The sequence below is a fragment of the Palaemon carinicauda genome, chromosome 6, assembly GCF_036898095.1.
Source record: "Palaemon carinicauda isolate YSFRI2023 chromosome 6, ASM3689809v2, whole genome shotgun sequence".
Classification (NCBI taxonomy): Eukaryota; Metazoa; Arthropoda; class Malacostraca; order Decapoda; family Palaemonidae; genus Palaemon; species Palaemon carinicauda.
In genome coordinates, this window is record NC_090730.1 from 6,576,874 (window position 1) to 6,604,654 (window position 27,781).

The 27,781-nt window shown below is 38.2% G+C and overlaps 1 protein-coding gene across 3 annotated transcripts in view; it reads right to left on the reverse strand.

Annotated features, from left to right (window-relative positions):
* LOC137642402 (dentin sialophosphoprotein-like) overlaps positions 1 to 26,595 on the reverse strand; it is a 61,764-nt gene extending 35,169 nt beyond the window's left edge. The window contains exons 1-5 of one of the 3 annotated variants that reach the window (XM_068374937.1): positions 26,291 to 26,595; positions 7,284 to 7,388; positions 4,431 to 4,668; positions 1,810 to 1,934; positions 796 to 897 (exon numbers count right to left, since the gene is read on the reverse strand). In XM_068374937.1, the coding sequence (XP_068231038.1) occupies positions 796 to 897; positions 1,810 to 1,934; positions 4,431 to 4,668; positions 7,284 to 7,388; positions 26,291 to 26,476 (756 nt within the window). In that variant the 5' untranslated portion in view covers positions 26,477 to 26,595. Of the gene's footprint in view, positions 1 to 795; positions 898 to 1,809; positions 1,935 to 4,430; positions 4,669 to 7,283; positions 7,389 to 25,557; positions 25,588 to 26,290 lie in introns of those variants that run through there. The other 2 variants (XM_068374938.1, XM_068374939.1) reach the window with 2 other exon arrangements.
* Between the last annotated feature and the right edge of the window lie 1,186 nt (positions 26,596 to 27,781).

Below are 27,781 nucleotides of genomic sequence, written 5' to 3' on the forward strand. Positions count from 1 at the left end.
AGTTGTGGGGAATGAAAGTGACCGAGAGACAGAAATTGAATGTGTTTGAGATGAAGTGTCTAAGGAGTATGGCTGGTGTATCTCTAGTAGATAGGGTTAGGAACGAAGTAGAGAGGGTGAGAACGGGTGTAAGAAATGAAACAGCAGCTAGAGTGGATATGAATGTGTTCAGGTGGTTTGGTCATGTTGAGAGAATGGAAAAGGGCTGTCTGCTAAAGAAGGTGATGAATGCAAGAGTTGATGGGAGAAGTACAAGAGGAAGGCCAAGGTTTGGGTGGATAGATGGAGTGAAGGAAGCTCTGGGTGATAGGAGGATAGATGTGAGAGGGGCAAGAGAGCGTGCTAGAAATAGAAATGAATGGCATGCGATTGTGACGCAGTTCTGGTAGGCTCTGCTGCTTCCTCCGGTCACCTTGGTTGACTGCGGAAGTAGCAGCAGTAGGGGATTTAGCGTTATGAAGCTTCATCTGTGATGGATAATGGGGGAGGGTGGGCTGTGGCACCCTAGCAGTACCAGCCGAACTCGGTCGAGTCCCTTGTCAGGCTAGGAGGAATGTAGAGAAGAGAGGTCCCCTTTTTTGTTTCATTTCATTGATGTCAGCGACACCCCAAAATTGGGGGAAATGCCTTGGTGTATGTATGGTGTATGTATATATCATTAAAAAAGCTTTCATCATTTATGAAACTTTTAAATTCTATCTACTTGAAGGTCCCCAAAGAGAATAAGACTAAAACTTCGACAGATCTGCCCCCTGATAACAAGTTTCGATTTAGAAGTTAACCAGCAACCCTTACCTTATTGCGTGCACCAGTGACTTCAGAACATACTTGTGAGAGAGACCCACTCTTATGGAGATTCTTGGGGTGGTTGGAAGTACCTCCGGCTTTACTTAGATTCTGAAAGAATAAGTAGTATATAATCAAAACTTGAATATGTAAACTGGGAAACTTGAATATGTCAATATTCACGGTTGCTAAAACAAAATCCAATTTCACTCGCACAAAACTCATTTATAAAGTGATAAAACTAGATTGTGAAAAACCTCATGAAAGTCTACGCGATTCTTACAAAATGAAACTTTACCATATAATTTCATTGTTCTAAATCTTAATCCTCCTTTGTATTTATAAAGTGATAAAACTAGATTGTGAAAAACATCATGAAAGTCTATGCAATTCTTACAAAATGAAACTTTACCATATAATTTCATTGTTCTAAATCTTAATCCTCCTTTGTATTTATAAAGTGATAAAACTAGATTGTGAAAAACCTCATGAAAACCTATGCAATTCTTACAAAATGAAACTTTACCATATAATTTCATTGTTCTAAATCTTAATCCTCCTTTGTATTTATAAAGTGATAAAACTAGATTGTGAAAAACCTCATGAAAGTCTATGCAATTCTTACAAAATGAAACTTTACCATATAATTTCATTGTTCTAAATCTTAATCCTCCTTTGTATTTATAAAGTGATAAAACTAGATTGTGAAAAACCTCATGAAAGTCTACGCGATTCTTACAAAATGAAACTTTACCATATAATTTCATTGTTCTAAATCTTAATCCTCCTTTGTATTTATAAAGTGATAAAACTAGATTGTGAAAAACCTCATGAAAGTCTACGCGATTCTTACAAAATGAAACTTTACCATATAATTTCATTGTTCTAAATCTTAATCCTCCTTTGTATTTATAGGTTTATTCACGTACCTAAATACATTCGACTTTCCGGCAAAACTCTGTAAGAACACTTTCAAATTATTACAAATCAGTTGTTTGACCCAAGTATCAAAACGCTGTATACCTGTAAGGAGCCACCTTCCCGTTGGCTTGTGCTGGCACGAGCGGCATCGCGTGATCGCCGCCATTTTCGTTTCCTTGGAGGCTGTGTTTCAAATGAGCCTCTAGAGAGGTTACCACAGGAACCACCTACAAGAAAGAAACAGTATATGAATATCATAAACCAATAGAAGAGAAATAAACCTGTTGGATTCAAAATGTTGAGAAATCTTATTCTGAAAGTCTATATAAAAGATTATTGGGTTAAGAGCATCTTTGATACATTTTAAATTACCTACCATTTTCTATTAGTAGCAATATAAATTAAGTTACTCTTTAGGGGCACACCATTGCCATAAGTCGCATTTAATTCAAGGTAAAAAAATTTGCAATGATTAGCTTCAAGGTGTAATGCAATTTTATCACATTTGTAATAAATTTGCCCAAGGAAACCAAAACATTAGCCTTCCAAAACATATATAGTATAAAAAAAATATTAAATAAAAGCAAATATATGTAAATTCATAAAGAAAGTTGGCATTAGTCAATTTTCCCCAAGGGCAAAGTTAAAAGTCCGTTATATTACATGTACATGATCGATTATTCTCAACGATTTATGATCAATCATCTTTGAGAAATCCTTTTCTTCCTCAGAACCACATTTTTAAGCAAAGGGCGACAACAGTCGGCAGTTGACAACCATGATAGGTACGAAGTACATTGTTATAATAAGTACTTCCTACACACAGGGAAATTACTCTTTAAAACTTTACTATGTCATAAAAACTTTTTCTGGCTTTGGAAAACTGAAAACTTTTGAAGGTGTTAAAAATGGAAGTAAAGTGGCGATCAATTCACTTATTTATAAATGAATTGGTACTTAGGTACATTGATAATGCTCTTTACACAGTAACAGTACAGTGGAATTTTGAAGTCTCTATTAATTCTCTTATATAGAGATATAAGGGTACTTTTGTACAAGAAATATATAGGTATTTAAGAGTACATTCACGATCTTTATACAGTAAGTGTACAAAAGGAACTTCAGCTGTCGAAAGCTTCCTTTCTCGAACAAAGTAGCCAAGAAAAATTTGTACGCCACCTTTGAACTTTTTCCAAGATCAGTGGACATCAGCTAAACATTGGCTCATCATATTTTGCTTATTTCCTGCAATTTATTTAGGTGGGGGGAGGGGATTCATACGCACACCATAGGATCTAATAAGCTTGGCCATAGTGTTAAGATAAGTTGTGAAATTCATGATAAAATTGGGAATAAATAAAAAGATCATGGGAGAGTCTTCCCCATATCTTCAATAAGGCCATCAGCAAGCACTCCTTGCTATTTGTAAAAAAATTAATCTTTAAAATTATATAGTTTTGGTAGAATTTTCTACATAGAAAATTGACTCTATAAAAATTGTTTATTGGACCTTGATTAATACTAATACTCATATTTCTTATTGAGAAAGTTTAATTTTTTCTAACAGACTTCTGGAAGAAATAAACCTTTAGGAATTCTAGGCCTATAAAATCGTTGTCAAGACCATGACCTCTGTCCAGGGTGCAATGACGTCACATGGCCATTTCATAGCGCAACTAACAAACGAGTAAAGATAGAAACTGAAAATTCCACTAGAAAGCTAAATAGATTTTCTATTATATAGCACCTAAGGTTACATGAACAGATAACGCCCTAGTTTCATCAGATCCTCACAGAGGGTTTAGTTCAGGAAATGAAGATCCATTGTTACTGTATACAGTACTGCATGTCTTTTAATTATATTTTCTGGGAAAATTTTCTTGCTTAAATAAAAAAAAAAAAAAAAAAAAAAAAAAAATATAAATAAATAAATTGTCACAGGCAACACCAAATTTTTAGGTGTATACCTTTATCATAGCATTTTCTATTCTCCGAACAGTTGGGTACATGGAAAACCTGTTGGCTTGAAATATGGTATTCAAAAGTGGTGAAACTCAATTTTCCTGAATAATCTTTTTTTATCTGCCAAAAATTTACTTTTACAAAAATAATACGACATTTAGGCACACATCTTTATTGTGCCTTTTCTATTCTCGGACCCCTTGGTTATGAAGAAACTCTGAAGAATAGGGCATCACTCCAGCAAAAGTCACGCTTTCGAAAGAAATCTTATAAAAAAAACTTATTTTGACAAACTATTCAAAGCATAATTTTGAAAATATACCTTGATGGGTGTACCTGTTTACTGTAATCTTTTCCTCTATTGTGGTTTGATAATTTGTAAAACTTCTACGACTTTTCCAAAGAACCTGTAACTGGCGAGGCATAATATTTCTGGCATTTATTAAGATGATTTCACCTTTTAAAGCCCCCGTGTACAGGATACTGAAAAGTTATAGATTTCTCTATAAAATTAGCAACAAAGCTCATGAGAAAATCATGTATGCCCTCAAGACAAAATGCTAGAATATATGGAAAAAAGAATGATGTCAAAATATGGCATAGAGTATTTTTACTGTGTAAATGATGAATCAAATTTTCCTCAAGAAACTTGGTGTTTAAATAAAAATCAAGAGATATTATTAGCATATAAATTTCTTTTGGTCTTTAAAACAAAAACCTTACAAACTAAAAAGCAACCACCTCTCGGACACAAAACTTACCCTCTCGGCTGCGTGATGCAACACCTTGATTGTGCCCTTCCTTGGGTTTAGGTTCAGCACTATCGTGTAATGAACCTAAGGAACCGCCAGTGCTGGCTCTAGCAGCAGCGGACTGGTCACTGGTGGCCGACTGGTCCCTACGTCCAATGAGCTTTTTGTTACGCTGACGAAGAGCTAACTCGCCATCATCACTGGAAGATTCCTCCCTAAGGGCATCTTGCTCCTTACGAATTAATAACTAAAACACCCAGGAAAAAAAGGATGACCTTTAACTTCAATCATGGTTGATGAAAGACAGATAATCCTAGATCACATGAGCCATATGAAAAATATCTTAATAAAAATGCACATTTGGTTAATGAATTCTCACTATTCCTTCCTAATAGAAAAAAAAAAAAATTAGTAATATATACATTAATACTAAAAGTATTTGTATTACAGTAAATCATTTCTCTAAATATGCACGAACCTCAAAAAATATTTGTACAGAATCGTATATGATCAGATCTGTAACAACATATCAAAATTTTTGCTTTTAATTAAGAATGTGTTTCTTATACAAGCAAAACCTTTAATTAATAGCTGTTGTTTAACACAGCTTACATGGGATAATCCTTTATAAAAAAAAATTTCCTTTTGAAAATAGTGGCAATAGTTTTAAGTAAGATATGGTATAGAAAAAAAAAAAAAAAGGAAAATGCTTCTTGTACATCATAAAATATCTAAAATTAACTATACAACCAAATATAGGTCCATTAGGGTACTTTGTAAATGACTGGTGGCAGCATTTTCTAACTTGGTACCCAAAATATGGGTAAAAAATTCCCTTTCACCAAATTTGAAGTACACAATCTGTGCATTACTGGCAAAATACACAACCAAGAGCAGAGCTCTCTGCTAAAGATGTAACAAAGGCTTTTTTTTTTTTTTGTATAAATTAATACTTTGATTTTTTCTTTAGCAATGAAGCACCTAGTTAACTAATCTGTACTATGCAGTAAATTTTCAAGATAAAAAAAGGACTCAAAGAAAACTAATAAAGGAGCAAAATAAGATACCATAAAATAATTCATCACTACAATAGAAAGATCTTGCCAGTGAAAAAACCAAGTCATCAATACTAGCAAAGCATAATTTGTAAAGAGGTTCTCCTTGCGCTATAAAGAGGGTAAGAGATCAGTACTCTGGCAAAATAATCGTCCTTGCCAAAAAAATTCCAAATACCTTGTCCAACACCTTAACTTTCCATTCAAGAATAAAATGCTTTTGAATTACATGGTAAAGGTGGATGACAAACAGAAAAAGTCATCTACATATGAACGAGATTTGAATAATTCACATTTCATCAAAAGGTAAAACATCACAATTTCCCTACTTTTCTACCTTGCTATTGAAGGTAGATTTGCATACTGAAGCATATGCTACCAGGTTTATACCACAGAGCATTTCTTAACTCTCGCCCTACTTCATGTATTGAATACTAGAAAAGTAAACTAGTATATTGGACAGCACACACCATTCATCTAACCGTGTCAAGAAGTGAAATGAATAAATTACTACATATTCAAGGCACACCTACCAGCTTTACCTAAAAAAGGGACCATGAAGCACAAAATATAAGGGTCAATGGCAATGAAGCATGAAATGTTCTTGGTAAATAGCAATGAAGTATGAAATGTTCTAGGTAAATGGCAATGAAGCATGAAATGTTCAAGGTAAATGGCAATGAAGCAGGAAATGTTCTAGGTAAATGGCAATGAAGCAGGAAATGTTCTAGGTAAATGACAATGAAGCATAAAATGTTCAAGGTAAATGGCAATGAAGCAGGAAATTTTGAAGGTAAAGGGGCAATAATGCACAAAACGTATAAGTAAATAGCAATGAAACATGATATATATTGATAAATTGCACCGAAACATGAATTGTGTTACTACAAAGACACCATTTAAATAAAAGCCAATTATTTGAACAAGCATATCCTGAGGTATATTAATTTTATATGCACTTTGGTACTAGATGGAAGATTAGGGAGCGATGGGTTCTTGAGCCCCATACGGAAGAGAAGACTTCCCTATTCAGGGCAACAATACCACCACCTTTGAACTAAATAAGATTAATGATTTTAGGTAGATGGCAGGGCACTGGGGACTGAGAAGGTATACATCTCCACTGTGAAATGGAGGGGGGGGAGAGCCTGTAGTAGCAGAATGAAGGAGAATTTATGAAGCTGGGGGGAGAGCCTGTAGTAGCAGAATGAAGGAGAATTTATGAAGCTGGGGGGAGAGCCTGTAGTAGCAGAATGAAGGAGAATTTATGAAGCTGAACAGTAACAGGCAAGGAGGAGGTAGAAGGATGCTGCAAAGACCTACGTAATACCTACATGGTGGTACTAACCCATTACAGAGCTTTGTACTAATGATGTAACAAAAGGTGTTTTTTTTTTTTTTTTTGTATAAACTAATAGTTTGATTTTATCTTTTGCAAATTGCGTTGTCTTATTCTCAAGAGGACAGGGATACATAGTAATTGAAAGCGAGTAATCCTTTCTCTGAAATTAAATTCACCGGTGTAGACTTCTAGCATAGCAAGTAGAAAAAGTCATCGTTTACTCTTCCACTGATAATAAGAAATTTTCTTCCATTAAGAGCTCAACACGAATAACAGTTAAGTATTCTTGGTAAGTAGTGGTAACTTCTGTAGTATTACGTAATTTTTTTAAAATGGCAATTGTATTATCTTAAGTTGTTAGAAATTTTTAAAATGGATAAAGAAAATCTACCCATGTTATTAAGTGCTGCTCCTTAACTTGTGTACCATTACTACAAACTGATTTTAATGCTATAACAAACTTACCAATGCATAGGGTGATATGCTCGCCTTGTTTCTTCCGACATTTGTTACTTCTTCCAGTAAGTTCCTTAAGTCCTCCTCATCATACTTGGCTACTTCATCATAAGCCTGAAAAAAAATAAATAAAAAAAGTTATCTAACACTGCAGTTTTCAATCATGAGGTTATTAAATCTTTTCCTTGGGACCATTATGCTAGTTTAATCTTGAAAGAATTGTATGTCTATACTAAATTGCCATATATTAAGTTTTGCCAACGTCCACTAATACAGGATGTACAACTATGTTTGATTCTTTGGTAGAGCAGAATGGTTCGGAGATAAAAACAAATACAATTGAAACCATAATCTCAGATATTGTATCAAATGTTCATACACCAATAAAAACAAAATATTGTAAAAAAAAAAAAAAAAAAAAAAAAAAAAACACTATATAATTCAACATGGTAAGCAAAATGACATTTGCAATAATCTGATATTTCATAATAAACAGAAGTATTTCGTAGCTGGACATTGTACGCATGCAAATTAGGTTAGGCCTACTCTAGGGCAAAATTTAATAAAATTCAACTTGCAAAAAAGCTTCTTAGAACCAATTAATTTTGTAAGTTGACCAACTTGATGTACACATCTCATTCAATATTAGTTAAGTACAGTTTACAGTTAATTCATTAGACTGCCTTATAAATGTGACCACCTTGAATTGTCCATTCACCTCCCTTGTTTACCATGAATTTTACCACATTGCAATTACTATACTGTTTCTATTACCCAGGATTTAACATCTGCCTTTCAAATTACTTTTATATAGCTTGTTTGTACAGTAACTTCAAGACTTTGCCTTGTTAGGTTAGTCAATATATTTGCAACATTCAGAAAACATCCAGATATCATTTAGGAGGCATATCCTGAGGGCGTGATTCCAAGCCAGGACGAATGTGAACACTTGGGAGACCGATGCAGTCGACACCCGGAAGCATGACTTTTAAACTGGTAGACCTTCCCCCAAAGATGGGAGAGGAGGAACTTCCTTCAAGACTGATGGACGAAGGGCAATGCTGATATTTATTAATAAACATCTCTCAGATCCAGTCTGCATACAGTTGTTCCTCCTTGCAGCTGGACATACAGTGTTCGCTGTCTCCATCTTGATTGGGATTTAATGAAGGTTTTAAAGCTCGCTCATGAATGACAAGAGGCATAGGACAATGACAATGGCCTAGAGACTGATCAAATATACATTTGACAGTGACAATGGCCTGGAGACTGACCAAATATACATATGATCAGCACCCAAGCTCCCTCTCCAAGCATGGTAGGACAAGAGAGGGCTAGGCCATGGCTGCTGATGACTCAATGGATAGAACTATAGGATCCTCCAAACCTCCTTTCTTAACTCACAAGGACAGCGAGGTTGCAGACACAAAGTATCAAGCTTGAGTAGGACTCAAACCACAGTCCGGCAGACTGCCAGGCAGGGACATTCTAGGCCCACAAAGATGACTTTTCCATGAGGAACAGGTAACTGTAAATGCCTGGAGATCTGTCCCATACAATTGGCAGCTCGCCCTTATCCTACATCTTCACTTCTGAACGAAGGGCAAGCAATTTTCCAAATCCAGGTTTAATGACACCCAAGACTGAGCGAGGGGAGGATGAGAGCCAATGAAAAGGAGGCGGTATGCATCACAAAAGATATTTACTGTCCACTCCTCTGCTCTGTGGTACTGCCACTTTAGCCAATGCCCTGCTAGTTGAAGGAGGGGACTGCCTTCCCTGGTGCTCTCTCTTTCAAGGAGGTTGTGGAGCCTTCTTCAAGGTGAACTTAGGGGAGTTGATGCTTTGGCTTCCATGATTGTCCCTATGTACGGAATGCATCTCAAATCTGGCCACTACTGCATCCATGTTTTTGAGCACACTAGCAGGCAAAGACATGGCAACTGCCTTCGCCTAACAGAACAATGTCCATGAACTTTTCATTCTCAAGGAACAACAGATCCTGAAAAGTGCACAGTAAGCCACAATTACTGACCAGTGGTCCAACCAGGTCACCAGGAGGCTAGCCATTGCATTAGCTTCCATATTCCCCGATTTCAAATCCAAAACCGTTGTGGACTGGGTCTCTAACCTTTCTACTGTTGTCCCTTAAGTTGGTGTTATGACGGCCATGTCAACTGGTAATGATGACGGAATGGCTTCTTCCAGACATAGAATTTTTGTTGCCTTGACAGCAAAGGGTAAAATTCTGTTTGGTCGACTGACTCTAAAAGATTACTCCGGCCGAAGGCCTGTACGTTAATGCCATCTACTGCCTTCAAGCCAGTTTGTGATCAGGGATTGAGTCTACAGAGGTATTAACCCCTTTTACTAGAACTCGTTACATTTACGATAATGTTTTATGAGAACCAGCACCTTCCAGAAGCAGATTCAGTGTCTAGGTTTTCTGTCACTACTAGAGCTGGCCCTGAATCAGATTCAAGTCCCAAAAGGTGAATGGTCTTCAGAGATTCCTCGGTGGTGGGGAGTCTCCTGGTTCTGAGGGATGTTTGGATTTTCTGTCTGTCTCAAGGACTTACGCCTGGTCGGTAATCCAAAGAAGTTGATGGGACTGTCCCTTAGAGGCTAAGAAGTGCCCTTCGCTTCTACACTCGTCTTGGGTGAGGGCGAATGCCTGTATTTCTGAAGGGCTCACGTGGTCACATCAGGAAGATCTGCAGACTGAACTTATGGTGATTATTCCCTCATGTCAACTTCTCAATTCTCCTCTTCTCAGTACATCTAAGGCCTTCTGGATGAAGGGGAGCACATACAGTGTAAATGACCATATAAGCATATGAGCTATTGTTAAAAAGGGGATAATTGGTGTAAGTAAAATTTTACACTCCACCTCTGGCACTGACCTGCTCGTGGAATCTTCCGAGGATCAAATGGCAAGCGGTGAGAGGTGAATGGTTGTACACTTATAAGAGTATGCTGTGCGACTCGGAGCACAGTGCACATAGTTTCTTAATAGTTGAATGCCTGTTACCCAAAGGGCACGTGTGAACAAGAGAGCACAATTTATCAAGTGAATGTGGGCTTACGTGAAAAAAAAAAAAAAAAAAAAATGAACCGAAATTGCACGTGAACAGTATATTCACCCCCAAGATAGTGTTTTCTACCTACAGAGAGTACAACTTACACGAGCGCAAACAACGGCTATCAAGGAAACTGGCTAATTCTATTGTAAACAGTGCGAGTGAATATGTGAGAGTTCGCTAAAAACAGAGCACGCACAAACAATAAGTTCAGTAACATACATAATGTATGCCAGTATCAGACCACACCAAACAAGTAAGTAATCCTGTTCTGATGACCGCCCATTGCTTGCCAAGCAAGAGCGAACAGATGAGTGTGCAATATTTGCCGAGAGAACAGATGAGCATATACTACTAGGAGGGTGTCAACGAAGGAACCACTGACAATTCAACGCCAGATGAATGTGCATTAACTGAAATGCGAGTGTGCGCTTTCATGATGAGCAAGTGCTAAGTGAAGTGCATCTTTTTTTTGAATGCCCATGTGAAAGGTCAAGACAAAGTGAGCAGGTGCCAGCATGGGCACGTGCAATGTCTCGTAAAGACCAAATCTTTTCTGTCTGCAATGAAACTTCTTCGGATGATGTGAAGATAGGTCTCCTCGATGGAGAAGTTGATCCCCAGGGGGATTCAATAGGTGTTCACCCCTATCTTTGGAAGGCGGGTACCAAGGAACTACACCGCATAAGACAAGGTTGAAGGAATTGGGCTGAAAGGACGTAGGAGCTTCTTTCCGTTATTGAAGGCGAGGATCAGCAATTCACTCCACATCCCTGAGCCCTGGGTTAGACCAAAGGGGTCACATCAGTAGCTTCTTCTGCAGTGGCCGCAAGGGAAAGGTGAGGACACGGAAGAAGACCTATTCCTAAATGCAGTTAAGGCTCGCAGGAGAATCTCCATTGAACGAATGCTTGACCATCCTTAGTGTCACTATCTGAAAAGCCATTTCGGCCCTGTTCTAAAGTCAAGTATGAATCGTCGTCTTTCTTCATCAACCCACTGGTGGAGGAGACCGAGAAGGGTTGGAAGCTCGGCTCGAGTACCAGGAGAGACCGAGAAGGGTTGGAAGCTCGGCTCGAGTACCAGGAGAGACCGAGAAGGGTTGGAAGCTCGGCTCGAGTACCAGGAGAGACCGAGAAGGGTTGGAAGCTTGGCTCGAGTACCAGGAGAGACCGAGAAGGGTTGGAAGCTCGGCTCGAGTACCAGGAGAGACCGAGAAGGGTTGGAAGCTCGGCTCGAGTACCAGGAGAGACCGAGAAGGGTTGGAAGCTCGGCTCGAGTACCAGGAGAGACCGAGAAGGGTTGGAAGCTCGGCTCGAGTACCAGGAGAGACCGAGAAGGGTTGGAAGCTCGGCTCGAGTACCAGGAGAGACCGAGAAGGGTTGGAAGCTCGGCTCGAGTACCAGGAGAGACCGAGAAGGGTTGGAAGCTCGGCTCGAGTACCAGGAGAGACCGAGAAGGGTTGGAAGCTCGGCTCGAGTACCAGGAGAGACCGAGAAGGGTTGGAAGCTCGGCTCGAGTACCAGGAGAGACCGAGAAGGGTTGGAAGCTCGGCTCGAGAACCAGGAGAGACCGAGAAGGGTTGGAAGCTCGGCTCGAGAACCAGGAGAGACCGAGAAGGGTTGGAAGCTCGACTCGAGTACCAGGAGAGACCGAGAAAGGTTGGAAGCTCGGCTCGAGTACCAGGAGAGACCGAGAAAGGTTGGAAGCTCGGGTCAAGTACCAAGAGACCAAGAAAGGTTAGAAGCTCGAGTACCAGGAGAGACCGAGAAAGGTTGGAAGCTAGGCTCGAGTACCAGGAGAAACCGAGAAAGGTTGGAAGCTCGGCTTAAGTACCAGGAGACCGAAAAAGATTGGAATCTCTAGTACCGGAGAGGAAACCAAGAAGGGTTGGAAGCTCGAGTAGCAGGAGAGGAGACTGAGAAGAGTCCAAAGCTTGAGTACCACGGGGCAAAGAAAGGTTTAGCAGTTTCTCCGACTTCAAGGAAGACCACGAAAGTTAAGAATCTTGGTCTATCTTTCTTCAATCGCTGTACTCCCGTTACTGCGAGGGCAGCACTCTTAACATTCCTCAAAAGGTCATGACTGCAAGCAGTCATGATATATGCAAGATGGGCACAATGTAGGGCAATCCACAGAGCTCTTGTTTAAACTGCTGCAATTGCAAACCACAACTCCGGGCCAGGACCAAATGTGCATTCTCCAGTCTCACCACAACATGCAAATACAAAAAATGAGAGGACGTAAATATCGCCAAGTTTGTCAGACGCATAATAATTCTGTATTAGTCGACAGCTGAAGTCAAAGTGGCTACTCTGAGAGCTTACAGAAGGGTGGGGCTTACCTGCCACCCACCAGTAACTACAGAAACAGCTTTCACCAATTATGAAATCATACTCTTATACAGTAAACTCATGAGAGTGCACTGGTACCCTCCTACCACTACCCGATCCTTCGACTAATTTAAACAACTTAGATATTTCTGTTCATTGTGCCTTCCTGTATGGGGATCTTTCCTATTTGGAACCCTTGAGCTCAAAGCATTCATTCAGCTTTGCTATACTGTAATACTGAAACAGTAATAAAAATCAATAAACCCTCCTCACTACAATGTCATCTGCAAACAGAAGCCATTCCATAATCTACTCATATGACTTATTATACAATGACTATCCACTGTATTTTCTTGAATAGCTCCATTTGTTTCTTTCCAAATATTGTAGTAACTCCCTACAGCATACACTACAGAAGTTTTTTTACTACAACTCTTTCATTCACAAGTCATAAGCATAGGCAGTTTACTTCCCCTCTTTCCTATTACTTTTTCTTTATTTACTATATATCCATATTCCAAATTGGCTCTCATAAAAACCTATTGTATATTCCTTTTCCCCAAATGGCACTTCTATCAAACTACTTTCATATATACATCTTTCCTGAATGTTCCTCACACCTTCTCATAAGTGTTCAAATCACCTGCACTTGTGTGCTCTCAACTTTTCCCCCAGTTCCTCTGCCTTACAATATTGCAATGTACTCCCTCCAACCATGACTGCTGATATCTTAAGGTTTTACTTTAAAAAATAAATTCCCTTTTTAATTTAAATAGTGACAATGCTGCATAAACAATAGAAGTAGTCCTTGTACAGCAAAGGTCCCAAAGAAAGCTGCAAATCCCTAGATGTGATACCTACAATGCACCTCGTCTAACAGTTCTAGCCTTAATGGGGACTAGGCAATGGTGTTTTACCTAGTACAATATATAGTACTGTGGATATCTGTACATATAAAAATAGGACTTGAGTGTTAGTTTATGTAATTAGGGTTACAAACTGTCTTCTTGTTTCGTAATACAGTACAGCATTGGACAGTTTTAGCTCTGGCATAATTATCATCTTCCAACACCCTGATACAGTATTTTGACTTGCACACTAACAGCAGTTGACTTGGTTAAGGAGGCAATAAGTCCTCTTGTTACCAGAAAGGAATACCACAAATTCATACAATATGGATACAGCTGTTGCCTAATGTGCAAATATTTATGGTAGATTGTATTAAAAAACCGTGGCCGCCACTTTTGCTTGGCTCTCTCAAACGGCCAAACGAGTCTCCGTGTAACAGAAATGCTCAACCATTTCCAAGACCTGCTTATCGATATCAACAGGGGTCTTAACTCCCCTCTCCTTCAATTACTTGTTATAAAACTTAACTAAATGCAATTTAGGAACGACTGTACAGTACAGACACCAAACTTTCACTTGGGACTGTACAGTGTTCTTCCCCAAATCCTCACAGCTACAATTCAGAGTACTGTACTTCCAAATCAGTAAGAAATATTGTCAGGGTTCTCCTTTCTAGTACTTATTGGCCATTTTATTGGCTTCCTTTCCAATCACCATTAGGTTTAATTCATTTTCAGTTGTCCTCTAATAATCAACTTTTTGTCTTTAGCAAAACATGGTTGCTACACTCAATGGGTTATTTGCATTAACAGCTTCAAGTTGGCCACTTTAAAGCACTTCTTTGAAGCTTTCTTGATTACTATGATAGATAGCAATTAGTAAGAGAATCATTTCATTTGCTATATCTATGGCACTCCCGGTACCCTTTACCTTTTTAAGTGCTCGAGTAATTAGCTTCATACTCTTCAAGGTTTAAAGGCTACTCATGAAGGGAAGAGGAAAGGGACAGTGACATTGCCGAAGAGACTAACCATATACAATCATAAGATCAGCATCCAAGCTCCCTTTCCAACAAAGCTAGGACCAAGCAATGGCTGCTGATAAGTAGGCAGATAGACCTATAGGCTCCCCCAAACCGCCCACACTACATAGCATTTTTACTACAACTCTCACAAGGATGGTGAGGTTGCAGTGACCAAAGAAACTAAAGAGTTTGAGAGGGGAACTTACCCCAGTCTGGCCTTCACCAGTCAGGGACATTATCACATAGGCCACCGAAACTCTTGTCAAATACCTTTTCAAGATCCATAAATATGCTGCAAATTATAGGCTCTTCCTCCTAGTGCAGTACATTACCTGTAGAGTAACTACTGTACCTTATTATAAAGGCTGCTGCTTCACCATTTATCTTTGGGTCAAATTAACAGCAATCAATTTTGACCGTTCCTCTTGATAATTCCTCAAAGCAGCTTTCACAATCAAACTGATACAAAATCTCTTAAGCATACATTATAAAACATATGCACTGAACGTGTATGAACTTATTTCTGTATTTCCATAAACAAAAGTATTTAAGTGTTTAATTAAACTTATGTAATTTCATAATACTGTTCTGTACTTGTAAACATTGAGTATCAGAGCATATTTATAATTTACCAAAATAGGTACATTGGTTACATTTAGTCATAATTCTAAAGTTGCAACTGCAAAATATAATTTGAGTTTCTGAGAGAACCACAATAAAAGTTTTTTTGAGTATTGCCAAGAAATTATCCAAGCTAAAATGAAGCAAATACTGTCATAAAACTTTTCTTTCAAAAATTTTATCATTTATATGAGAAATTCAACTAATATCATTCAGCAAAAAAAAAAAAAAAAAAAATAATCCATACTTACCAAATTTTTCATTAAACTATCTTAAGTAATTACGTTTACGGTACTATATGATTAAAAAAAAAAAATGAAAGCAAACCTTATGTAACGGCACCCAACCTCAGATCCCCACCCTAAATCTGCTTTCTCTCCCAGTTGAGTCCAAAAGCTAACAAAAACTAGCCCTCACCATATTAGCAACATTGCTACCACCACTGTCCTCCCACAACTCCGACCAAGAATCAATTCAACACCCATCTTTTGTAGACTGAATAATCAATAACAAAATTCAGCACAATTATAAAAACACTTTCAAAGAAAATACTATACAGAAATGGGAATTTCTGAAACCAACAATCTAACCAGATTAAGCACATAAACTTCCACACAGTTGGTATAAAGCCTTAATAAAATATCCAAAGAAAATCATCATTTTCAAACCTAACAATTTAACGGATCGGCAAACTTTCAAAGACGAGAGCTGTAACAGTAAAAACTTGCTGTAAAAGAGAAGTACACCAAAGACAGGCTCTGCTTTCCATTGAGAGAGAGAGAGAGAGAGAGAGAGAGAGAGAGAGAGAGAGAGAGAGCGAAAGAGGGAGGGAGGGAGTGAAAGAGGGAGGGAGAGAGTGAAAGAGGGAGGGAGAGAGTGAAAGAGGGAGGGAGAGAGTGAAAGAGGGAGGGAGAGAGTGAAAGAGGGAGGGAGAGAGTGAAGGAGGGAGGGAGGGAGGGAGGGAGGGAGGGAGGGAGGGAGAGAGAAAGAGGGAGGGAGGGAGGGAGAGAGAAAGAGGGAGGGAGGGAGGGAGAGAGCGAAAGAGGGAGGGAGGGAGGGAGGGAGGGAGAGAGAGCAAAAGAGGGAGGGAGGGAGGGAGGGAGAGAGCGAAAGAGGGAGGGAGGGAGAGAGAGAGAGAGAGAGAGAGAGAGAGAGAGAGAGAGAGAGCGAAAGAGGGAGGGAGGGAGGGAGAGAGAGAGAGCGAAAGAGAGAGAGAGGGTGGGAGGGAGGGAGAGGGAGAGAGGGAGAGAGAGAGAGAGAGAGAGAGAGAGAGAGAGCGAAAAGGGGGGGGGAGAGAGAGAGCGAAAGGGGGGGGGGAGAGAGAGAGCGAAAGGGGGGGGAGAGAGAGCGACAAGGGGGGGGAGAGAGAGAGCGAAAAGGGGGGGAGAGAGAGAGCGAAAGGGGGGGGGGAGAGAGAGAGAGAGAGAGAGAGAGAGAGAGAGAGAGAGAGAAAGGGGGAGAGCGAAAGGGGGGAGAGCGAAAGGGGAGAGAGAGAGAGAGAGAGAGAGAGAGAGAGAGAATTACAATGGATAGCATACAATATTTAACATTAAGAAATATCTATAAATCAATATCAACTTGCACTTGCAATATAGTCAACAAACTTTCAACATATCTAACTAAGTTTATCTATTCATGTAAAATAAAGGGCAACCTTGGCCCTTTTCAGGGTGTATTACCTTTCCGTGCACATCCATGAATAGAGGCCACTCGACTAATCTAATCTTTACAAATATGAAAGGAGCTGGGAGTAAAGCGATTGTTTAGCAAACTAGAAACTGCTTTGTTTTCATTATCTAGACTTCCAACAATACCAACCCTGTTGCCACTCCCCCTGATAAGGCAAAAATTGAATAGAAACTGGATAGGCGATATAAAAAACACCTATTATTATCATTATTAATTGCTAAGCCACAGCCCTAGTTGGAAAAGCAGGATACTATAAGCCCAAGGGACCTGACAGGGAAAATAGCCCAGTGAGGAAAGGAAACAAGGAAATAAAATATTTTAAGAACAGTAACAACATTAGAATAACTATTTCCTGTTTAGACTAAAAATTTTAAGAAAAACAAGAGGAAGAAAAATTAGATAGAATAGTGTGCCTGAGTACTCTCAAGCAAGAGAACTCTAAACAAAACAAGGATAAGACATTATACAGTAGAGAAAAAGACAACAAATCACTTGAAAAGTAATTTTTCTTCACACAAACAATATAAGTGTAAGCACCATAACCATGAGACTACATCCACACAAGCCACACAAGATATAAAGACGACCACAGACAAATACTAACAAACAAAAGGATGAAAAATAGCCATCTGATAGAGAAAGGGAAGGGTCTTTTGGAAAATTCACAATCTTCATCACGTAAACAAAAGCTCCTAGATTGCCACATTTTTAAAGTTATTCACCTCTGATACTGGCGGATAAATTCTATGCAATATACAATATGGGCAAAAGCAATGTGTGTACATTATGAAATCCGAACAAAGCAATATCTTCCTAATTAGAACAAACAACATACCAGAAACCAAATACCCATATCTCCAACGTGAAAGTTCCTTCAAATAAACTGGGGAATCTATCTTGAGTTCCTAATCTGTATGTATCCTTCATACCTAAATCTTTCCTTACAACTTTAAAAAACAAACTCCATGGGCAATTATGTGCTAAATGTCCTTCTCTGAACTAAATCACATAACTGAATATCTTCCAACATTTAAATGTAAAACTAACAAAAAATTTACAAATATGTGGGAGATGCACACCATCCTTATAGCATTCTGGGACACACACACCACCCTTGTGTCAAATGCATATTTGAGATTCCAAGCAAGACCTTTAACATTTACCTCACACTGCACACTAGCTTGTCAAGTATAAATACTATTTTCATGCTTCTGATATGTTTCCAACCCCATGATGTTTTCAAAGTAAATAACCTTAACAGAAGAACATGCGCACACACGCACACACACACTGTCCAAACAGTATCTCTTTAACAATCAGTCATAGCCCCTGGCTCGAGGGTACACTAGGGCACACTGTTCAATCTGGTTTCTCTTCCTCCTGTTTTGTTAAAGTACTTACTGTTTATAGGGTATAAGGAATATTTATTATAATGTTGTTACTCTTATATTTTATTTTTCCTTGTTTCCTCTCCTCACTGGACTATTTTCCCTTTTGTTGGGGCTCTGGGCATATAGCAACCTGCTTTTCCAACTAGGGTTGTAGCTTAGCAATTAATAATAATACTGTAATGAAAAATGCAGGCAGGTTAAGGACCTTGTAAACAATCAGGTTGACACTAGTGTAGGATGAAGTTAGCAACTGCCTACTTTTGAGAGAAAAATCACAGAATTACTGTCTAATAAAGACAAAAGCAACAAACAATCATCTTTTCATAGAAATAAGGCACAAGACAATAATCCAGTAGTTTTATTTGTAAAACAAATAACTTCGCCTTACTGAAAAAACAATAATCATTTTGTAATTATCACAGAATACACCACAACCTACACTGACTGGGCATCTTTTGATCAAAGTCACCAGATAATCAAGCTCATTTTGTAATCAAAATAGTTAAAACTTTGGTCATAAAGTTGCACACTAATTTAATAATGTATTGAGTAAGATTTCAGATACAGTACTTTGATTAATAATACAGAACAAGTGTGTCCAAAATCAATCTAGCTTAGTGTCTCCTGGGTTGGGGGTCAAAATACCAGTAAGGACATTGAATACAGGAATTAATATTCCATAGCTCAACATACAAGTATTTGCATTACTATAAGAACTTCCAGTTGTCCTAAGCTACGAGTGCTAGCTTGTAACCTACCTAACCTAAATTCAGATATCACGGCAAAACCGCTCTTAAACCAAATGATTATCAAGAGTACGCTTTGTGTTACAGACAGCATCATACTACATACAGTAATGACACGGAGGCTGGCTTATTGACATGTAAACCACCTGTATTTAACCCAAGGATAATGCTATCAAAACAGATGTGGTTAAGAGAGGCTTACCCAATTGAGAATAGAAAACCATATCAAGGTTGGATAGGATGAGACACCCTCGAGTGATTGATTTAAAGTTTCATGGCATCTAAGGTCATTGACGCCAAGCGACACCCACGGAAACACTAAACTATACAGTTCAGTACAGTATATCGTACAGAGGACAGGGGCTAAATTTACGTTATAATAATTACAAACATTTATGGAATTCCTCTGCATTTTATAATACACTGAACAAAAAAGGACACTAGGAACTTAGTCTTCTGAAGTTTGGGCTATAAACATCAGCCACTGGGCCCACTACAAAATTAACTGTGATAAAAACATTCATCCAATTCCTCTTTTCAGCCATTAAAAAATCTTCATTAAATAAAGAAATTTTTTCCTATTAGTATACTCTTAACTTTTATGGAACAAACTGGAAAACCTTCAGTAACAACAAAATTTACAAACGCCAACGAGTTCATATAAGAGGGATCTCCCGGTGCTATGTAGTAACACTGGTTGTTTCAAGTCGATATCATAAGGATGATTTCAATGGGCTCAGGGGAGGAAGTTCGTTTAAAGCATTAGGAATGGATGTACTTTAAAATCAGGACCCCTTGGATACTACGGTATACATGAGTCTGGCATGTCAAATGTTGATAAAAAATTCAATCTCTTATATGAGATATTGTATGTGTACAGAAATGTACTCTCTAAACTTCAAGAACAACCCTTTGAAAACTTTCCAATACAAAGTACTGTATACCAACAAAGAAAAAACCCAGTTGGACAATTAAATATTGCATTATTATGCAATTAGTTCAATTGTTAGTGCTGTCAGTCCTGTTCTTTCTTTTAAATGTCACTAAACAGAACTCTATACATTTAGCTAGGGCTATATACAACAGAAGCAAATCTTCCATGATCTGTAAAGAATAGAAGTCAAATTTCCAATGATGAAGCAATGTATTCCATCCTTAGAGTGAAACCTGGCAAGAGAGCTAAAGATAGTGCCATAAAAAAAGCCCACTCCTAGAAAGGAGGGAAATGAAAACAAACCTAGGTATTAATCATGAAGTGACACAGTATAAATTGAACATTTACAAAGTAGGTTAAAATATGTAAGGCAAGAAAACAAATTAAGTAATGTAGCAGGTCACAGTATTCAGTAAACAATGGGTTACTACAACAAGCGTATGTTTAATATTAATGTGTCCTGAATTAGCATTACTATTGAACGGGGAGAAATTATCCAGCCAAATGAGTTGCGTATTTAAGTGTAAATGGATTAAAAAATTTCTGAGTTCTGCTACGCTATCTGATCACACAAGTCAAAAGAACAAAGTGACTTTAAGAAATACAGCTAGGAATTTTTGGAATAACCATACAAAGATACTTTTAAAGTCATAATTCTAAATGGTGTGACAACTATTTAGGCTTTCAATCTAGTGTGTGTATTAAATTCAATCTATTAAAAAAAATCTTAGGACTTCCAATGCCTATAGGCATAACACTTCTCCAGTTATTTCTATACTTTATTTCACTGGATGACAATTACGCATAGTTCAGACTGCCTCATAGAATGTTGCCTCAGACAAGGTAAACCGAACAAGATGGGGAAAGTTAGTCAAGGTCATGGAGTTGGTCTGATTGCTAGGCAATTCAAGCATGAACTAATCACTGTATAACCAACTAACAAAGTTAATGTAGAATATGTAACAATATAAGAGTAATACAATCCTGTACTAAAAAAATAATGTTTGATAATACTGTAGTAATATGAGCATGACATGATAAAATCCCTACAATGGATGGGTGTTGAAGTCGATACAGTACTGTAAACTGAAATTGTTAATTATAAGTTTCCTGAAAAGTTAAACTTTCGAGAGTATAGAGACTTAAAACCGGCAGTACAACTACTATATATAGTGCTGTAGGAAAAAAATAAATAAATAAAAAATAAATTTGCAAATAGTTTACCGACTGTACCTATTTATAAACACACAAGCTATGGCCAAACCAAAAAATTTAAACTGTAAAAATTCAGTAACTCTGTACTATCCCTAACCCAAATATAATTTCATTATAAAAATGCCCATACTTTTATATAAGATGCAATATTGAGTCAAATTAATCACATAACACTGAGACAAGGCAGTCAAATTGATAATGAATAATCCCCATCCTTAATGAACTTCATAGGCCATATTATGCAAAGATTAAATATAATAATGTGACAAAATACACACACCAATAAAGATTCTAAAGGATTTTCTATATTCCTTTAATAAGCAAACCAACATACAGAATTGCAACAAGTGTCTAAGACTTGCATTAAGTAAAGTACAGAACTATGAAAAGAAAAACAGCCTGCACACCCTTCAAAGGAGAAGATACCACACTGGACACAAAATTATACCCAAAAGTTAAAGTTTACTAAAACCTGCTATTACCTTAACCTAAAGTCACATCCAAAGACATCCAGCAGAACCAATTGCCTTTTCTTGGAGATTTTAACACTATTACTAGCCAAGCTGCAACCATAGTTAGAAAAGCAGAACGTTATAAGCCCAGGGGCAAAAGAGCCCAGCAAGGAAAGGAAACAAGTTAAGATACAATAGTGTGCTTGAGTGAGTGTACCGTCAAGCAAGAGCACTCTAATCCAAGACAGTGGAGTCCCATGATACAGAACGTATGGCACTACCCAAGAACACAAAACAATAGTTTGATTTGGGTGTTCTTCTCTTAGAAAGCGCTGCTTACCACAGCTAAAAAGTTTCTTCCAACTTAACCAAGTGGTAGTAGTCACTGAACAATTAGTGTTATACTCAACTCCTCTAGTGAAGAATTGTTTGGTTATCCTAAGTGTTGTTAGAGTTATGAAGAGGATGTGTAATGAATAGGGCAGACTATTTTGTTTTGTGTAAGAACAAAGGAATAAAGATATAAATGAAAATTGTATTATAAAACTGAACAAATTTTCTATATAATTACAGCAGCAGCTTATTGTTTGTGTATAGGCAATGGAAAAATAAGCTGTAAAAAGAAAGGGATTCAATGAAGCAGTAACAATGGCAGTAATATCTCAAACGGGAGGCTGGTGCCTTGGCCAACCAACTACCCTTTTGGCTTAGGCCACTTGTTGTCATATGTATATCACACCCTACATGAAATTATAACCAAAGCTTATGACATGTGAACAGGTCAGGTTTACCTGTACCGTATTACCATTAGTAAAACCTAACATCAATACGTAGGCTACAATTAGGACCTACTCGGCCAAAGGCACCTTGCAAAACCAACAGCGGAGTTAGATTCGACTATGGCTTAGGCCCACAAGGAATGGCGCTATGGGACAGTGGCCATTCGTAGCCCAAACGTCGACGAGGTTGGACAGCAAGGAAGAAAGTGAAACCTAAACTGAGTTATACTATAGGGCTAAAGCGAGAGCACTGCAAGGCACTAATACAGTATCAGCAGTGAAAAATTCGCTGTCGGGCTCATGACTCGTGTGCAATAACCTCACATGTGTAAGTCTATTTGTTGAAATTTCATAGCATACCTAACAAAGGAAAAGATATAAAATTGAAATTGTATCATAAAACTGAACAAATTATGTATATAATTACATGAACAGATGACACAGTGTTATCGGTTGCACAGAGTTTAAAGGCTGCTCATGAATGGGCAGAGGAAAGGGACAATGACACAGCCCTAGAGACTAATTGTCTCGCGTATAATCCACGCCTTAATCCTTTCCATCAAGCTAGGACCAGGAAGGACTAGGCTATAGCTGCCGATGACTCGGCAGGTAGAGCTATAGGCTCCCGAAAAACACCCTATCCTTAGCTCACAAGGATGGCGAGGTTGCAGATGTAGACACTACAAGAAACTGTCAAGCTTGAGCGGGACTCAAGCCCTATTCCAGTGATCAACAAGCAGGGACGTTAACAATAGACTAATGCAATGAGTAAGATAAACATGAAACTGATCACCCTATGAAGACAATTACCCAGTCATAGAAAACCAGTGTGCAAAAGTAATCTCCAGAACTACCGATATTGGTAACTGTACCCACTAGTGTATTTATATAGTACCGTGTTGACATGATTGACTACTGTATAATAAACTAGTGTACTTATAGAGTACTGTGTTGACATGATTGACAACTGTATAATAAACTAGTGTACTTATAGAGTACTGTGTTGACATGATTGACAACTGTATAATAAACTAGTGTACTTATAGAGTACTGTGTTGACATGATTGACTACTGTATAATAAACTAGTGTACTTATAGAGTATAATGTTGACACGATTGACAACTGTATAATAAAGTTAATCTCTTAACACACTTGAAAAAAAAATTCCACCAGCTCAACTAAATGACGCATACATCAATCACTAATACAACTTTAAACAACACAGGTATAGTAATCCTATCGTGGTAAATAACAGCACCAGCGATCTCAAAAAAGGTATTTTTTATCCTCAAAGCTCTTCTTGCTGGATCAGTTTTTTTTCTTTTTTTGCAATTTTAGTTGCACACAAACAGTTTTCGTCTTCATTAATATTAATTAAGCTACAACACTAGTTAGGAGAGTAGTACGCTATAACCCAAGGGATCCAACAGTGAAAATTGTCCAGTGAGGAAAAGGAATAAGATAACATAGTGTGCCCAAGTGCACCCTCAAGCATCAAAGGTTACCAAGGACATTTTTTTCACCATTACAACTTGCAATTCCACAAGCCTTTCATGTATGTAATTCTATAAGTCACCAGAGAAACAAAGGCATATGACCTATCCTATACTGCAGTTCCCTACTTAACCTAACTAGAGATAACATGTCCTTACCTATGGAAGAGTTATAACCCATGACACATCCTAGGACTCTGTGTCCTTACCATATTGTTTGGAGCCATGAATCTGATTTTCCACTACTGTTTGACCATATCAGCTGTGTTAGATTAAGAGATTATGGTTAGGAACTAGCCACTGCTAAAAATTGATCTTTACTTACATATATAAAAAGAACGTTTTGTTATCACAAACAGTAGGAATAACAGCGTTTTTTCTTGTACTTTGCATTACTGAATATCTTGTGGCACCTCCATATGTTGATACATTTTCAAGTTGAAAGGCCGACTTTAAGTCCCCTTTCATAGTTTATATGAGCAAAATGTTTTCTACTAATTACAGTTATTTCAAGTGTTCATTACTACTCATAGTTTATTTTCTTTCCTCACTGGGCTATTTTTCCCCATTGAGCCCTTGGTATTCTAGCATCCTGCTTCTCCAACTAGGGTTGTAGCTTAGGTAGTAATAATACTGTGTATTCCAATAACATGCAGTTAGTACCACTGTTCAGTCTACACAATCTATTAGTAATTTCTTCGTATTTTAAACAAATGGAAATTACCCATCTACAGAAACAAGAGCATGACAGACATGTATTGAAAATGACAACAGTCTGCTGCAATAGAGACCAATCAAAATAATTAAACGGTTATGAAATAATAAATAAGGTGCATATTGGTCACTTATACTACGACCGTAATAGTGACCTCGTTCTTATAAAAGGAATATAGGATATTAGGGGTAATTTTCTTATGGGGAAAAATTTTCGTTTGCGACAACTGACCCAAGAGGGAAAAAGAGTTGATAGGTCATGAATATGTTTTACTGGGGCAATGTAAGCATTAACACTTACATATCACAACGTGACTTCATAATATCCATATTGTCTGCAATATTTGACAAGATAAAAAGGGTTTTGGGGGGTAAATTATACCAGATTTACAATAGTTGCAATACGTAAAACAAGAAGAATACCAAAACATTCTTATTACATGTCACATTGCCTCTTTTCCATACAGATATTGCTGATTATTGTCATCTGTAATACCATACTACAGTAGCACTGTCTTTATCTTGAACTATAGCATGAAGACTACCTTGACAGATTCCAATTAAGGTTAAGAGTAGTCTACATAACACCTGGACCCATGATAATCATGCATACATTAAGCAATATATGGCTGCCCTACACACTTGTGGATGTTATTAACAACCCTACTGACAATACTATTGACAGCTATCTTCCTCTACCTTACCAACACCTAACTATAACCATAAGAATTATTAAATCAATATTATTAATTCCTATATCGAATTAAGATAAGGAGTCCCGATAAAGAGAAAAATTATTAGTCACCAAATGACAATCTAGAATCATCTCAAGACCTGCAGACCACCTCATGGTAATTGACCAGTTCTTAACGAGTGGTTTAAGGGACGGGATGTCTAGAACACCTTCGCACTGAAAACACACAAGAAAACCTACAATCCTTTTTGGGCCTGCCTTCACATACCAGGAGAGGAATCATTTTGACCAAAATGGAGGAATTGGAAAGAGCAGCTCGTGGTTAAGGGAACCCCCATCTGCTACCGTTTCCGAATTTCCGCCGATGACTTATTTCCTTTCGAAAAATGACGTTATTTGGGATACGTTCAGACTACGGCCGTGGAATTAAGTTGAGATTTAATTTTCCATGCTGGCAAATATTAAACCTGCCCTCCCTCACCCCCCCACCCCCCACCAACGGTGGTCACACCAACACACACTCACACGAATATTCCACGATTTTCAGGGAAACATTTTGGCACGAGAATCCCCCGATATCCCGTTGGTGATGACCTGCGAGGCTGACGCTGCAGGCGGAGGGTCCTCCCGAAGGGGAAGCAGCGAAGGAAAGGGGTCGTGACGTGGGAATAAAGACCAAAATGTGAAGTGAGGTGCGTGTGTCTTCTGGTCTCTCGGCCAGAGCAGAACACTACCACCACCTCGCGGCAGACACAAACACACACACAAACACACATACACACACTCCCTTCAGAGTACTCTGCGCTCTCTGTCACCTTATATTCCCTCCCTTCTACACCGTCATGGCATAAAGCACGACCTCCAGGGTGTTAAAAGTCCGCCCAGGGCGGAATCGAGCGCTCCTGCAGGATCCAAACGGCAGGATCGAGATATTTAGCGCGATTTGCTCGATCCCTTCACAAGTCACCGCCTACAATAACATTGCTCAATTGCGGTCTTACCTTGTCGCCCTCGTACTTGATGTCGATAGAGGTGGCACTCAAGGCTTTGTCTTCCCCTTGAGTACCACCTATGGGATGTTTATGGGTATGTGACGTTGGACAGCGCGTGATTTTTTCCTCATCTGTAGTGTCTCCGTCTTGCGGGAGACATGCAGCCATCTTGACTGGGAGTGACGTTGCCGTCATTCCACAACATTTTCTACCACATTGGTTTCTTTTTGTTTCGTTCGCCTTCGTTTCCCTTTCAACATTCAACACTGCGTAAAATCCCCGCTATTTTTCGTTTAACGTTATAAAATGAGTTTAAAATTATACTCTGTATATATTTACATGGATAGGATTCGTTTCTTTCATGTGGGAGGCGATGGGGAAAACGATTTGTCTAACGAAACATTATGAAATGAATTGAAAGTTAACAGCGCTGCAAAGCCTCCCCATTGGAGGAGAATGGGTCACGTGACCATCTCACCTGTGCGCACGCGTTGCATATCCTACAAACAAATGTTCGAAATGGACTCAAAAAAAGCAAATGCGTCATACAAATAATGATCTTATAATAATACAGGAATTATAAGCTTTTAAGAAAACCGTTTCGACAACGAAATTGAGTAACAGGTTTCGCGGTTGTTGGTCACTGTCCGTAAAGTTGGGCGCATCTCAAAATTCAAATATTCTATCTTTGTGAACTTGAAACCAAATGTAATTGATAAAGTTCTCTGTGTACCTCAAGTTCTTTTACGCTTTCCTCTGATATTCATACTCTTTTATACTCATCCTTTAAAAGTCCTTTGTTACAGACCGGATGATTCAACAGCCTGCACTTGTGAATATAAATATAAATCGATATTTGTGTGTCATCACAAAGCAATGCATTGAACAGAGGTTTATCTGCTCGATATCTAAAAAAAAAAGATTCTGTTGCATTTTAAAGATCAGGGATACGGCAATTAATCTATAAAGACAACGTTTAACTTGTAAAACTTCTATTTAACTGCATAGCACAGCAAACTAACCGATTTCTGAGATGAATCGACAAAAAAACAGGGTTTAAAGAAAAGGCGCAAGTCTTATTTATAACTTTTCAACAATGTGGGTGGAGAATAGGACAAGGAAATGGTCTGCGGAGTTACGCAAATAGTTTAGCTTTGTGGCCAGACCCTATTCCGTTGCAAGTTGAAAACATTGGGCTAATCTACGCAATATATTAAAACCCGTTAGCTGCATCACACATTGCACTATCTTTGTTTGAAGGGGGGCAGCGGATCAGCTGAGATCATTGCTGACATAACAAAGGATTAGAACCAAGAAATGTTTTACGCAAATTACTAGAACTTTTTGAGGATCGCTAAGTTAGATATTTCAATTGGATCATTTCAAGAAAACTGTCTTGATTAAATTGTTATAGAAATAGTCTCTACTTTCTATCAAGTTAAATATGCAAAAATTTATAAAATATGCAAGGCGTGACAGTGCCTGTTAAATTGATTTTGT